Consider the following 15,785-nt stretch of genomic DNA (forward strand, 5'->3'; position numbering starts at 1 on the left):
TGGTCGTACTGATGGTGAGTTGACGCTGATCTTATATTCAGTAGTTCTTCTCGACTGTATGTAATGAAACCTAAGATGACCTGGGGTACTAATGTAAGAAATAACACGTAAAAAAAACAAAAAACTGCATAGTTTCCTAGGAACGTGAAGCGAGGCGGCCATCTCTGTCGGCACAATGCGTGTTTTGATATTGTTGTTAATAAGACACGTTGTTTGCAGTTCAAATGTAAACAACAACAAAATATTACTCATGGAACTCTGAGGTCGTCCCATTGTTTCCTGTATATGTATATATATAGAGATATGTGTGTCTTTATTTTGTCAAATATCTCGTAATGTGTATATTTCGATTTTTTTATTTATTTGGACACCATTTTAATCATGTTTATTTCCTACTTCCTCGTTGCAGACATAAGCACACTAGGCACCACTCAGACAGGATCCTTTGAAGTCGGAGTAGATAGCCAGAGCGAAATCACGAAAGCACCCGAATGTCCATTGAGAACGCACAACGACTGTACCATATAGCTAAGCTAAGAATGACGGGAATAATCAAGTCAATAAACATTGGGTAGCTAGTTAGTTAGCCTACAGTTAACATACTGGCAAATTTGATGTATAAGTTAGTAGCCAACTAACGTTAGGTAGGTAGCTAACATACATACTGTTGTAATGATTTGCAATATGGTTCGTAAGGACAGCATAGCTAACAAATTGTCAGCCAACATAACGTGTAAAGTAACTTATTTGAAAAATCATTACTTTATTACGTTGCTTAACATTTGTCTTAAATAGTTAAAACAATGAATTTGTATCCGCTGTCGTACTTCGGCTGCATATTTTCCGCTATTGTCTTCATATCGGAAAACGATGTGAAGCCATGCCCATTTCCTGAAGAATTGCATTAGGGGCCCTAAAGTACAGAAATAGTGTCCTCCGCGTGTATACTTCATATTTTGGTGAATTTAGTATGACATCTGGGAACTTTTGGCACACTAACTATATCCATACTATGACCAATAAGCATACTATATACTCAATTCACATCACAAATAGTACAGTTAATGTGGTTAGTATAAGTATTCGAACACGACTCAAGTGATATTTAGGTTTCCACCATGGAGGTAGAAAATCTTTGACTCATCTTTATATATGTGCACTAATGGCTGCTTTGACACGCCCCTGAGGGCTTTCTCATAGAGATAGATAGAGGACTCTAGTGCCCAAAAGCTGTTTTAGCATGGGCAGCGCCATTCAGTACTTTAGACATTTTGAAATAGTCAACTGTGCAAAGCAAAGGATAGAGGGACAAACAGAGGGGACAGGTTTTTGGAATGAAATGTAGATTTGATTTTGGCTTGTGATTCCTTTTGCTCCAAATGTGTAAATCTCCAATAAAATTTGTATCAATGAAATATCACAAAAATCAAACAGGGTGGACATTTTGTAGTCTTTGGTATTTCCCAGCTTCTTATTTCCCCATCACTTCCTCTCAAATGTGAGAAACGACCCAGATACAGAGTAAGAATGTGTGAAAGGCGGAACAGAAAGAGTTGTGGTTGAGAGACTGGTTAGGAGAAGTTGAACAGAAGGAGCATGGTGCCTTGACATTATTGTAAACAATGAGTGCTGGGCAATATCACACATTTAAGCTCTAGATTTCTCAGCTTACCCCTCAACCACACATACACACACACATCTACTCACACTTTCAACCCTAGACAAACCCATGGCCATTTAATGTACCTCGTAACTCAGCAAAGAGTTGACCTGGCAAACAGGTTCTGAAAACAGTGTTGACACATATGACACCCACTATGACCAGAAGCCTTTTATTTCCCCTCAAAATGTAGAAATGGCCCGGATACAGAGTAAAAATGTGTGGAAGGCGGAACAGAAAGAGTTGTGGTTGAGAAACTGGTTAGGAGAAGTTGAACAGAAGGAGCATGGTGCCTTGACATTGTTGTAAACAATGAATGCTGTTGCCTGGCAACCCAAACTCCTTGCTCCGGCCAAACGCTACGCCACGCCCATGGATGTAAGTTTATTCTCTGCAATTAGTCTGGATCTGAGTACCTCCCTGACGATTTCTAGAACGCAAACACATTCTAAATGCTCTGATTGGTCCCAGAAACCGATAGGTTGGAGCAAAGCCAGAACACATGTGGGTAAAGTAGTGTTACGAAAATTTGTCATTGGCTTTGATACTCTGATTGGTTAGAGATAATACAATCACTGACAACTTTGTGTTGTACATGACCTTTCATTTTGACTTCACCACTAACGACTTCAACGATGGCAGTCTCAGATTGAAGTATGTAGCGAACATAGAACAGTGGAAGAATTCAGTTTGAGTCGTCAGGAAATGAGTGCTGGGTAATATCACACGTTCACTCTCCATATTTCTCACCCTTCCCCTCAACCACACCACACACACACACTCAATCCTAGACAAACCCATGGCTATGTACTTATTGTACCTCGTAACTCAGCAAAGAACTGGCAAACAGTAGGTCCTGAAAACAGTGTTGGCACACATGACACCCACTCCCACACCCTCCTTGCCTGCCAGCACCTTCACACATGCACACAAAATATCATATGAAAGTTTCTGAGGCTGTGTGTGTTAGTAGTATAGAGATCATGTCTTCTCTCCTCTCAGAGTGTTTGTATGAGATCAGTCAACAAGCTGCACCTCCCTGTAAGGATTACCACCAACTCACAGTCACCCAGACACAGGTACAGTACAGACAACCACAGACACAGTACAGACAACCACAGGCACAGTACAGACACCGACAGGTACAGTACAGCCAGACACAGTACAGGCAACTAAAGATGTGGTACAGACAACTACAGGTGCAGTACAGACAACCACAGACACAGTACAGGCAACTACAGACACCTACAGGTACAGCACAGACAACCACAGACACGGGTACAGCACAGACAACTACAGGTACAGTACAGATTAGTGGTCGACCGATTATGATTTTTCAACGCCGATACCGATTTAATTGGCCAATTTTTTTTACAAATGTATTTCTAATAATGACAATTACAACAATACTGAATGAACGTATATTTTAACTTATTATAATACATCAATAAAATCAATTTAGCCTCAAGTAAATAATGTTCCTCTCTACCATTTGTATTTCATTAACCTTTGACTATTAGATGTTCTTATAGGCACTTTAGTATTGCCAGTGTAACAGTATAGCTTCCGTCCCTCTCCTCGCTCCTCCCTGGGCTCGAACCAGCAACAAGGGGAACAACTACTAGAAGGCCCCCCTGAGCGAGTGACGTTTGAAACGCTATTAGCGTGCGTTAACTGGCTAGCCATTTCACTTCAGTTACACCAGCCTCATCTCGGGAGTTGATAGGCTTGAAGCCATAAACAGCGCAATGCTTGACGCACAACGAAGAGCTGCTGGCAAAACACACGAAAGTGCTGTTTGAATTCATGTTTACGCACCTGCTTCTGCCTACCACCGCTCAGTCAGATACTTAGAGGCTTGTATGCTGCTCAATCAGATTATATGCAATGCAGGACACGCTAGATAATATCTAGGAATATCATCAACCATATGTAGTTAACTAGTAGTTAACTACATAGTAGTTAACTAGTTAACAGGCAGTCTCCTTGTGGAGTGCAAGGAGAGAGAGGCAGGTCTTTATTGCATTGGACTAGTTAACTGTAAGATTGCAAAATTGTATCCCCAAAGCGGACAGGGTGAAAATCTGTCGTTCTGCCCCTAAACTAGCCGTTCCTAGTCATTGAAAATAAGAATGTGTTCTTAACTGACTTGCCTAGTTTAATAAAGGTATAAAAAAGATTTACAAATCTGCAAATCGGCACCGAAAAATACAGATTTCCGATTATAATGAAAACTTGAAATCGGCCCTAATTAATCGGCCATTCAGATTAATCAGCCGACCTCTAGTACAGATACCTACAGGTACAGTACAGCCAACCACAGACACCTACAGGTACAGTACAGCCAACCACAGACACAGTACAGACACCTACAGGTACAGTACAGCCGACCACAGACACAGTACAGGCAACTACAGACAACTACAGGTACAGTATAGACAACCACAGACACCTACAGGTACAGTACAGCCAACCACAGACACAGTACAGGCAACTAAAGACATGGTACAGACAACTACGGGTACAGTACAGACAACCACAGACACAGTACAGGCAACTGCAGGCAACTACAGGTACAGCACAGACAACCACAGACACAGGTACAGCACAGACAACTACAGATGCAACACAGACACCTACAGGTACAGTACAGACAGACACAGTACAGGTACAGCACAGACAACCACAGACACAGGTACAGCACAGACAACTGCAGGCACAGTACAGCCACCTGCAGGTACCGTGCAAACACCTACAGGTACAGCACAGACACCTACAGGTACAGCACAGACACCTACAAGTACAGCACAGACACCTACAAGTACAGTACAGACAACTACAGGAACAGTACAGACACCTGCAGGTACCGTACAGACAACCACAGGAGCAGTACAGACAACCACAGACACAGTACAGACAGCTACAGGTACAGTACAGACACATACAGGAACAGAACAGACACCTACAGGTACAGTACAGACAACTACAGGAACACTACAGACACAGGTACAGTGCAGACAACTACATGTGAAATACAGACAACTGCAGGTACAGTACAGCCACATACAGGAACACTACAGATACATAAAAGAACGGTACAGACACCTACATGAACAGTACAGTCATCTACAGACACAGGAACAGTGCAGACACCTACAGGGACAGTACCGACAACTACAGGGACCTACAGGTACAGTACAGACACCTACAGGAACAGTATAGACACCTACAGGGACAGTACCGACAACTACAGGGACCTACAGGTACAGTACAGACACCTACAGGTAGAGTAAAGACACCTACAGGGACAGTACCGACAACTACAGGGACCTACAGGTACAGTACAGACACCTACAGGTACAGTACAGACACCTACAGGGACAGTACCGACACCTACAGGGACAGTACCGACACCTACAGGTACAGTACAGACACCTACAGGAACAGTACAGACACCTACAGGTACAGTACTGACAACTACAGACACCTACAGGTACAGTACTGACAACTACAGACACCTACAGGTACAGTACAGACACCTACAGGGACAGTACCGACAACTACAGACACCTACAGGTACAGTACAGACACCTACAGGTACAGTACCGACACCTACAGGTACAGTACAGACACCTACAGGAACAGTACAGACACCTACAGGTACAGTACAGACACCTACAGGTACAGTACAGACACCTACAGGTACAGTACAGACACCTACAGGTACAGTACAGACACCTACAGGAACAGTATAGACACCTACAGGTACAGTACAGACACCTACAGGTACAGTACAGACACTTACAGGTATAGTACAGACACCTACAGGAACAGTATAGACACCTACAGGTACAGCACAGACAACTACAGGAACAATACCGACACCTACAGGTGTAGTACAGACACCTACAGGAACAGGAACAGTACAAACACCTAGCTTAGTCTATTGCACTGACTTCTGGATGTATTTTAGGTGCAGCATTTCGAAGCTGTTTCATAAACTATGTCAGACGAGGGGAATGCAACCCTGGAAATATCATCAGCTTTAGGGCTCTGCTACAGATGTGGATCAGTCTCCGGGCTAGACACATGGTAGAGTTTTAATGAAATCTAAAAATGATAAAGAACAAAACTTCCCATTTAAATGCCACAGTAATGGGGAATAGTCATTTACACAGTCAAGTGAATAGAGTGTGTTTTGTAACTAACTGGCTACATTTGTGCGCTGTTAGGCTATTAACTTGTAATCATGTAGACCTGGTTTGGTCGTAGGTGGTTTTCAAGGTGTGGAGTGTGTCCTGTCCTCTACGACACGAGAAACCACAACCTGCAGAAAACAAGAAATCACACACAGACTTCCTACAGGATAGCCACGCACAAGGTACTGTGTGTGTGTGTGCGTGCGTTAGAGAATAAGTGCTATTTTAGGTCACACAAATGCATACCCTCCATAAATAATTATTTTATATAAAACCGAACGATCAATCTGTCACCCGGTGGGCAAGTCTAGACATGGAAGGAGAGAGCCTACTCCCACAGTATCCTTTTAATTGTCCATAGCAAGAATACACATTAAAATGCTTGTATTGTCCAATTCCAAGGATCATATGATTTATTTAGAATATATGCCAATAAACTTACTATTTCAAATAACATTTTATTGAATGAGAATGTGTGTGTGTGTGTGTGGGGGGGTTCCTTCACAGGTCACATAGGGCGAGTGTTTGGCCCACACACTCTGGACTATGTGGTGAACCTGTGCTGGCATCGCTATGACTACCTGGTCCGGCTCCCTGATTGGCTGCTCCTGAACATCCTGTCCTTCCTGGAGTGGGCGGATATTAAGAATATCTCCCAGACCTGCAAGAGGCTCCAACAGGTGGGCTAATCATGATTACATCATTGTAATGATTTATAGTAATACTTTGAGTAGTACTTTTTTCAGACTGAAAAATGCTCAACATTTATGAGCTCTCCCCCTACCTCTGCTGCTCCTCACCTTTCTCCCTCTCTCCCCCTCCCATCCCTCTCTTTCTCCTTCTCCCTAGCTATGCTGCAGTGAGGGATTTTGGGCGCAGGGGACAGCTGGGGCCAGGTACGGGAAGAGTGAGGTCACTATGGAGGGTGTGAGCCCTACTCTACAGCGCCGTCTGGTGGTGTTTCACAGAAGACAGGTGCTCTCCCGTCTGGCCCAGCAGCAGCAGCACAACAAGAGGAAGAACAGTGTCTGGCACCTGTGAAAGAGTTAGCCTGGTCACGCAGCGCTCTCGTTTCGTTTAAATTCAACAGAATGTCAGCTATCGCACGATCAGGCAGATTTCACCAGAACACATGTGAGAGGGACAGAGGAGCAAAGTCTGTCTGTCTGTCTGTCTGTCTGTCTGTCTGTCTGTCTGTGTGTCTCTCAAACACTTTCAAGATATTTTATTATCATCTATTACATGTCCATGACCTGGAAAATAGTTATGTTAGGCACATATGGCAGAGTTAGTTTACATATGTAGTGTAGCTGCCTGTCAGTGTTTTGAATGGCCAGCAGGTGGTGATATTAAGCAGAAATCAGAGCGCCTCATAAATTTGATTCACTAATAGGTGTAGCCTGCTGTAGAACATGTGTGCTCAACTAGGGGAAGAGGTATTGCTACTCCAAAACCTTTTAATGGTTATAATGATACATTGCTAATGTTGTTTGTGTTTTTGGTCTCAAATGATAGAATAAAGAACATACGGCACGATCACCTATACATTGTGTCTGTGATGAATCAAACATATAGACAGTAGTTCATCAATAGAAGGACCATCTTGTATTCTCCAATGTACTGCAGACAGTCTGGAAGTCCTAATCCAATGCATGTGATTGAATATACTGGTCGCACATCTGAGTGCTCTAGTCTTCTCTACCCACCAGAGGTTAAAGACTATAGGACTGTAGAGGCTTTCTGCTTGGGCTTTATCATGTTAGAGACCCCCCTCTGGTGTGTAGACTCAGCTGTAATAAAATTACATTCTCTGAGTGATGCAACACACACACACACACACACCACACCACAGTTCTCTTGGGGCATATTGACGGACCACAATGATTGTATAGAGTAAAGCAATCACCGCAGTTATCCAAGGTTGAGTTTAGTTGTTCTGTTGCCATGGGGATGTGCCCATCTTTGAATTGTTTTTGGAATGTAATATGTGTTCTTTTCAAAGACTTGCAAATGAGTAAAAGGTGTTGTCTGAGAGAAGAGAGAGAAATAAAGAGAGCGGTAGAGAGATAATGAGCAAGGAAATAAGGGGGGGGGATTCATATACTAGTGCACTCTGTATGGAGAAGTGTGCCATTTAGGAAGCAGACAGTATCTGAAAGGACCAGTACCAGCCTGGTCTATCATTGAGAGCTATTTAATGGTGGCTGGTCAGGGCAACCATATGATAGTCCCAGGAGTGGCCTGCCCATTCAGTACTGTGACAAAGATCAGTGAATGAGGAGCTCTCTCTCACACACTCCAACTGTTCTCTTGCTCTGGTAGAGGGTCGCCGAAATCCATTCTGAAAACTGAAGTAGATGAGGGTGGAATTGCATTGTGAAAAACAAGCCTTCTCTCTCTGGCAAGGAGAGTCGAAGGAAAAATGATTTTGGAATGGAATGCAGAAAGTAGCACGGATTTTACAGCCTGGGTGTAGCCTATGAAATATCAAACATAAATAATAATAAAATATATATACAGACACACCTACTCATTCAAGGGTTTTTCTTTATTTTTACTATTTTCTACATGGTAGAATAATAATGAGACATCAAAACTATGAAATAACACATATGGAATCATGTAGTAACCAAACAAGTGTTAAACAAATCAAAATATATTTTACATTTGAAATTCCTCAAAGTAGCCACCCTTTGCCTTGATGACAGCTTTGTACACTCTTGGCATTCTCTCAACCAGCTTCATGAGGTAGTCACCTGGAATGCATTGCAATTAACAGGTGTGCCTTGTTAAAAGTTCATTTGTGGAATGTCTTTCCTTCTTAATGCGTTTGAGCCAATCAGTTGTGTTGTGACAAGGTAGGGGTGGTATACAGAAGATAACCAATCAGTTGTGTTGTGACAAGGTAGGGGTGGTATACAGAAGATAGCCCTATTTGGTAAAAGACCAAGTCCATATTATGGCAAGAACAGGTCAAATCAGCAAAGAGAAACGACAGTCCATCATTACTTTAAAACATGGAGGTCAGTCAATATGGAAAGTTTCAAGAACTTTGAAAGTTTCTTCAAGCGCAGTTGCAAAAACCATCGTTGTAATGAAACTGGCTCTCATGAGGACCGACACAGGAAAAGAAGACCCAGAGTTACCTCTACTGCAGAGGATAAAATCATTACAGTTACCAGCCTCAGAAATTGCAGCCCAAATAAATGCTTCACAGAGTTCAAGCAACAGACACATCTCAACATCAACTGCTCAGAGGAGACCACTGGAATCAGGCCTTCATGGTTGAATTGCTGCAAAGAAATCACTACTAAAGGACACCAATAAGAAGAAGAGACTTACTTGGGCCAAGAAACACGAGCACTTGACATTAGACCGGTGGAGATACGTTCTTTGTTCTGATGAGTCCAAATTTGCGATTTTTGGTTGCAACCACGGTGTCTTTGTGAGACTCAGAGTAGGTGAACGGATGATCTCAGCATGTGTGGTTCCCACCGTGAAGCATGGAGGAGGAGGTGTGATGCTGTGGGGGTGCTTTGCTGGTGACACTGTCTGAGATTTATTTAGAATTCAAGGCACACTTAATCAGCATGGCTGTAGTGATACGCCATCCCATCTGGTTTGCGCTTAGTGGGACATTGACCCAACACACCTCCAGGCTGTGTAAGGGCTATTTGACCAAGAAGGAGAGTGACGGAGTGCTGCATCAGATGACCTGGTCTCCACAATTACCTGACCTCAACCCAATTGAGATGGTTTGGGATGAGTTGGACCGCAGAGGGAAGGAAAAGCAGCCAACAAGTCAACATAAAGAAAAACCCTTGAATGAGTAGGTGTATCCAAACTGTGTATATTGTATATTCAAAAAATATATATTCAAAAAATTATATATATTTATATATATATATACATTGTCTTCTGAAAGTATTCAGACCTCTTGACTTTTTCCACATTTTGTTACGTTACAGCCTTATTCTAAAATGTATTAAATCTTTGTTTTTTTAATTAATCTACACACAATACCCCAAAATGAAAAAGCAAAATCTGGTTTCTATTCGATTTTGCAAAAAATATATATTTTTAAACTATACAGAAATATCACATTTACATAAGTATTCAGACCCTTTACTCAGTATTTTGTTGAAGCACCTTTGGCAGAAATTACAGCCTCAAGTATTCTTGGGTATGACGCTACAAGCTTGGCTCACCTGTATTTGGGGGGTTTCTCCCATTCTCCTATGCAGATCCTCTCAAGCTCTGTCAGGTGGGATGGGGAGCGTTGCTGCACAGCTATTTTCAGGTCTCTCCAGACATGGGTTCAAGTCTGGGCTCTGGCTGGGCCACTCAAGGACATTCAGAGACTTGTCTGGAAGACACACCTACGTTGTCTTGGCTGTGTGCTTAGGGTCGCTGTCCTGTTGGAAGGTAAACCCTTGCTCCATTCTGAGGTCCTGAGCACTCTGGAGCAGGTTTTCATCAAGGATCTCGCTGTACATTGCTCCGTTCATCTTTCCCTCGATCGTGACTAGTCTCCCAGTCCCTGTACCTGAAAAATACTATCAGGTTCTTGGTCACCTCCTTGACCAAGGCCCTTCTCCCCGGATTGTTCAGTTTGGCCTTGGTGGTTCCAAACTTCTTTGATTTAAAAATGAGGAGACCACTGTGTTCTTGAAGTCCTTCAATGCTGCAGACATTTTTTGGTACCCTTCCCCAGATCTGTGCCTCTACACAATCCTGTCTCGGAGCTCTACGGACAATTCCTTCGACCTCATGGCTTGTTTTTTTCTCTGACATGCACTGTCAACTGTGGGACCTTATATAGACAGGTGTGTGCCTTTCCAAATCATGTCCAATCAATTGAATTTACCGCCGGTGGACTACAATCAAGTTGTAGAAACATCTCAAGGATGATCAATGGAGGTATTGTGTGTAGATTTTTTATTTTTTATTAATCCATTTTAGAATACGGCTGTAACACAACAAAATGTGGGGAAAGTCAAAGGGGGTGAATACTTTCCCAAGGCACTGTATATTATAACCTTATATTTAGAAACACATTTTAAGAAAATGGAAAAGAATTTTGACTGTGGTGGTTCAATACACACCACAGCCGACCTCCTATGCAATATCTTACCTCTTCTCACCTGCTGCAATGTTCTGAGCTGTTTATGTGTTGTGTAATAGCGCTAAGTGTTGGCCTTGAACACTGAGAAGTGACTAAACAACGTTGTTCAAATAAAGCGGTAGTGCCTTGCATGAATAGAGTTATCACCCGCTCTATTGCTATTATTTAACCTTTCTTGGGGGTTCAAGGCTGGGCAATATGGCTCTCTTGTCGAAAGTTAGAATCTAAACTAATTATATATGGCAGAACATGTAGGGAAAATGGGAGAATGCGTCACCACTGATATGATGCTGGTCCTGGCGCTGTCCTTTCAGCACCGGATGTCGAGCTGGTGCTATGCGGGTGGAGCAGGTCAGGTCCACGGAGAGCGGTTATAGCCAACAAAATGCTGCTCAATGCTGCAGCGCTGCACTTCAATGTATCTGCTGGAATACACACACACACACACACACATTACGATTTCTAGCTAGAGAGCACTTTATCAATAAACTACAGGATAATTGTTGCTCTATTATTTTACATATGGCTCTACAACGCACTGGACGTTTCACCCACCTGCGTGAGCCTCAGCCTATGTTCTCCCCCCAATGGAGAACTCCAATCACGGTTTGGAAGTGACTGGAAAAGACGGGAGAGAGCGAGCCGACCGGTGAAGTGACGATATCTCGAGTCACTTTTACCAAAACTGGGGGAGCGTCTCGTTCGTAGGTGATGATGTGGAAACCACGTGTCTACGTAATGGAAAGCGGATATCTTGGCTTGAACCCCTCCTCCCTCTCACCCCCCCCCTCCTCCTCCTCGCGCCCGCCTCTCTCCAGCGCAGGGGTACGGGACCACGCACACACATCCCTACCGGATGCGTTATACTTTTGGGAGAAGGGAGGGCCATAGTCAGCTTATTTTCATCAACAAGGTGAGAAAGAGAGGAAAAGAAGAGGGGGAAAGAGAAAACAAAAACTACCCGGATAGGAGAGCAGTAGCAGTGCACTGGGACTCTATCAGAGAAGCATGGATTATTCATTTTAAAAAGCCTAGGCTTTATTAAATATTAAACACGTTTTTTTTAAAGACGTAGGAACGAAGGGATTGATTCCTGCTGGGATTTACAGTAAAAGCGAGTAGCCTTCACCAACGTGACGACGCGACTTGATTTGGATTCGGGGCTCCAGCGTTTGGCTATGCGTTGTTGGTTAGAAAGCTCCGCTGCAGTGTTCGCATAGGGATGGTACCCCTACGGGTTCACTAACGGACCGATCCCATATCCACCCTCACCCCGGGAACGTACGAACTAATATGCAATGGTTTTTTGTCCAGAAATCCCCTGCGTTTCGCCGACTACACGCTAGCTCCGCATGTCTGTCTGCCGCACCGCTCCCCCTGTGCGGCAGATGCGATCTAAAGAGTCTATTTGGGCTTCTGACGCGCCGGCCAGGCGGCAGCAGCAGTACCCGCAACAGCGATACCGTTAAGGAGCAGGAGCAAGTGGAGGAAACTGCAGTATTCGCCTTCATTCTGAGGTATAACGAAGCGTTTCTGCAGCTAAGCGCCAACGCGAAGGACCCGGGGATTCATCTGTTCTGTTCTATGGTCCAGCTGGTTGGGCCGAGTCGCAGAGCTAAGCCCAACGGGACCTGGCTGTTATGCAAGCGGGGGGAGCGAGTCCCCATGAGGGTGTCTAGGCTGCTGGAGCGCTCCTCGACCAAATCGATGAGGTTTCTTTGGAACATTTACAGCAAAGGATCGCATATGCTGCAGTGTCTTTGTGGCAAGAGTCTCAAGAAAACCAAGAACCCAACTGGTGAGTGAGAGACTGAGAGAGTGACCCCCCTGTGTGTGTGTGTGTGTGTGTGTGTGTGTGTGTGTGTGTGTGTGTGTGTGTGTGTGTGTGTGTGTGTGTGTGTGTGTGTGTGTGTGTGTGTGTGTGTGTCTCCCCTGTTACTGCACTGTTAGGCGCAAGCCTGTGGTTGCTGGTGTGTTGTAGCTGCAATCGCAATTGTGCACCAAGTGAGCGCAGGGGGAGAGGAGGGGTGAATAACTTATTTGTGCAGACCCCACTGCTGCTGTTGGTGTTGTGTGTGTGTGTGTGTGTGTGTGTGTGTGTGTGCGTGTGTGTGTGTGTGTGTGTGTGTGTGTGTGTGTGTGTGTGTGTGTGTGTGTGTGTGTGTGTGTGTGTGTGTGTGTGTGTGTGTGTGTGTGTGTGTGTGTGTGTGTGTGTGTGTGTGTGCGCGCGTTGAGCGCGCGCGTGCCAGAAGCGCAGCAGGAAAAAAGCCAACACACAGAAACAAATCCCTCAAACGCAACGACACAGCAACACATAGATTTCAGCTCTAGCGGAACTTTTTTCGGGTGATTGTAGGGCCTGTTATGCCAATTCTATTTAGCTGCAGACTGTAACGAGGCTGCGTCTTTTCGCTGTGCTGTGGCTGCCGCTGATCTCACTCGGGTTTGTTCGGGTTTGTATCACTGCAGTAATGCTCACTTCTGCAACACTTCCACGGGCTCAGCTCAGTACTGGCCCAGTCAAACACTCTGCGGCCCTAAACCTAAACGCAATGTTTCCCCTTTACGTCGATATTAGGAATTCAGCAAGGCTGCATACGAATTGGAGATCAAGGCTGTTGATGCAGCTCACCCAGATACGTTGCCATGACTGTAAATACACGCTGAGATATACACAGCATTTTTTTATTTTGATCTATAAATAACATCATCAGATATTCCAACACAAAGGCCTATAGCATCTCATGCAAAGCAATGCGACATATGCTGCACCAACAATGGAACATTTAGGCCAACTTTGAATTACACAAGGCCTACCACGTCTTTTCTCACTTCCCCAAATAGGTTATTTTTCTAGTAGGCCTACACTGAAAAAAATAAGGTTCTTAAATAGTTCTTCCCCAGCTCTTAAAGGGACAGTTCGAGATTTGGCAGTGAAGCCCTTTATCTACTTCCCCAGAGTCAGATTAACTCGTGGAGGCCATTTTTATGTCTGTGCTGCAGTGTGAAGGAAGTTGCTAACTAGCAATAGCGAAATTTGTTATTCTAGCTGTTCTCATAGACTTCCAGTTATTGCACTAACGCTAGTTAGCGTTGGCTCATGAAACTGCCTCTAACTTCCTTCATACTGGATGCATATACATCAAAATTGTATCCATGAGTTCATTTGACTCTGTTGAAAGAGATAAAGGGATTCATTGCCAAAATCACAAACTATGCCTTTAAGGTTCCTTGGAGAACTCTTGACTGATAAATAGCCTTTGAGTTAAGTGGCGTTTCTTGATGTGGCATCTACAGTTCTTCAGAATTCTAAAAGGTTCTTGAAATGTACGGAAGCCTCCAGATGTGTCCCTTTCATAGCACACAGCAAATTGGCTAGTGTTTATTTTTCAGTGTAACATTTCTAGTGTTGATTCGGGAGTTAAATTAACACTGGAAGTGTTACATTAACACTGGAAGAGTTACATTAACACTGGAAGAGTTACATTAACACTGGAAGAGTTAAATTAACACTGGAAGAGTTACATTAACACTGGAAGAGTTACATTAACACTGGAAGAGTTACATTAACACTGGAAGAGTTACATTAACACTGGAAGAGTTACATTAACACTGGAAGAGTTACATTAACACTGGAAGAGTTACATTAACACTGGAAGAGTTACATTAACACTGGAAGAGTTACATTAACACTGGAAGAGTTAAATTAACACTGGAAGAGTTACATTAACACTGGAAGAGTTGAAAAATAATCACATTGTTTGTGTTAATAACCAGAGTTGTAACAAAATCGTGCCCATCATTATCATATTTCCCAGCATTCTCTATTGCTGGTCGATTTTTGTTTCAATATGTGGACCCCAGGAAAAGTAGCTGTTGCTTTAGCACTAGCTCATTGGGATCCTTATAAAATACTAAATATCTATATTTTTTGCATGTACATTGATTGATTATTTAATCTTATGCTACTCAAATATAAATAGCATACATTTTTATAAACTAATTTAATTTGTTATTTGGACTGAAATGGCTGTTCCAGTTTAGATGCTTAAGGTAGTCTAACATATTAGTCTTCCCAACCCTAGCAGTCATTCTGAATGCACGTTGTGGGTGAATAAACATTGCAAATGTTGGATATCCCCACTTTTCCACATTTGCTGGTGCAAAACAGCATAAAATGACTTGCAGGTCTGACGTGACGTGTAAACCTTGAGTTTCAGGACACTGTATAAAAAGGCATTATGTCATATGTATTGTATTGTTTAAAATAATAACATTTTAAAGATAACATGTTCACTTAGTATCTCTACTTGGTGAAGGCCACAGGATTGAAAATGAATGAATGCAACAACCCTTTCTCTGTCACTAACAAGTCATGGGTGGAAACACTACAATTTGCTCGAAGGCACACTGGGAAATCCACCACTGAATTCACAGGCGGCTGGTGGCATCTTCATTTGGGAGGACGGGCTTATTGTAATGGCTTGAATGGAATAATGGAATGGTATCAAACACATCACACATATTGTTCCATGTGTTTGATACCATTCCATTCACTCAATTCCAGGCATTATTATGAACCGTACTGTACAGAACCTATTAGAGATCTATAAAGAACCATGCATACACCTTTATTTTTAATAGCTCTACACAATTGTAGCCCTCCACAAGTCTGACTCATCCTTGGGAGCAATATCCAAATGCCTGAAGGTACCACGTTCATCTGTACAAACAATAGTACACAAGTATAAACACCATGGGACCATGCAGCCGTCATACCGCTCAGGAAGGAGATGCCTTC

At 43.2% G+C, this 15,785-nt stretch overlaps 2 protein-coding genes across 2 annotated transcripts in view; both read left to right on the forward strand.

Moving 5' to 3' along the window:
* Positions 1–435: 435 nt before the first annotated feature.
* LOC112236874 (F-box only protein 36-like) lies at positions 436–7,402 on the forward strand. The gene is made up of 4 exons (XM_042296746.1): positions 436–2,739; positions 5,933–6,041; positions 6,367–6,539; positions 6,709–7,402. The coding sequence occupies exons 1-4, from the start codon at positions 2,584–2,586 to the stop codon at positions 6,898–6,900; spliced, it is 630 nt and encodes a 209-aa protein (XP_042152680.1). The 5' UTR covers positions 436–2,583; the 3' UTR covers positions 6,901–7,402.
* A 4,417-nt stretch (positions 7,403–11,819) lies between these two features.
* The window catches only part of LOC121838794 (fibroblast growth factor 14-like), an 82,361-nt gene continuing 78,395 nt past the window's right edge, over positions 11,820–15,785 (forward strand). Inside the window, exon 1 of the mRNA XM_042296747.1 lies at positions 11,820–12,782. Coding sequence (XP_042152681.1) covers positions 12,278–12,782 — 505 coding nt within the window. The 5' untranslated portion in view covers positions 11,820–12,277. The remainder of the gene's footprint in view (positions 12,783–15,785) is intronic.

This window comes from Oncorhynchus tshawytscha, linkage group LG14 (assembly GCF_018296145.1).
Source record: "Oncorhynchus tshawytscha isolate Ot180627B linkage group LG14, Otsh_v2.0, whole genome shotgun sequence".
Lineage (NCBI taxonomy): Eukaryota > Metazoa > Chordata > Actinopteri > Salmoniformes > Salmonidae > Oncorhynchus > Oncorhynchus tshawytscha.

Excerpts from the sequence above, each read along its gene's own strand:
- LOC112236874 (XM_042296746.1), top strand. The coding sequence starts at position 2,584 with ATGCACACAAAATATCATATGAAAGTTTCTGAGGCTGTGTGTGTTAGT. Across the intron at positions 2,740-5,932 it reads TCACAGTCACCCAGACACAG|GTGGTTTTCAAGGTGTGGAG; the intron begins GTACAGTACAGA and ends GTTTGGTCGTAG. Across the intron at positions 6,042-6,366 it reads ACAGGATAGCCACGCACAAG|GTCACATAGGGCGAGTGTTT; the intron begins GTACTGTGTGTG and ends GTTCCTTCACAG.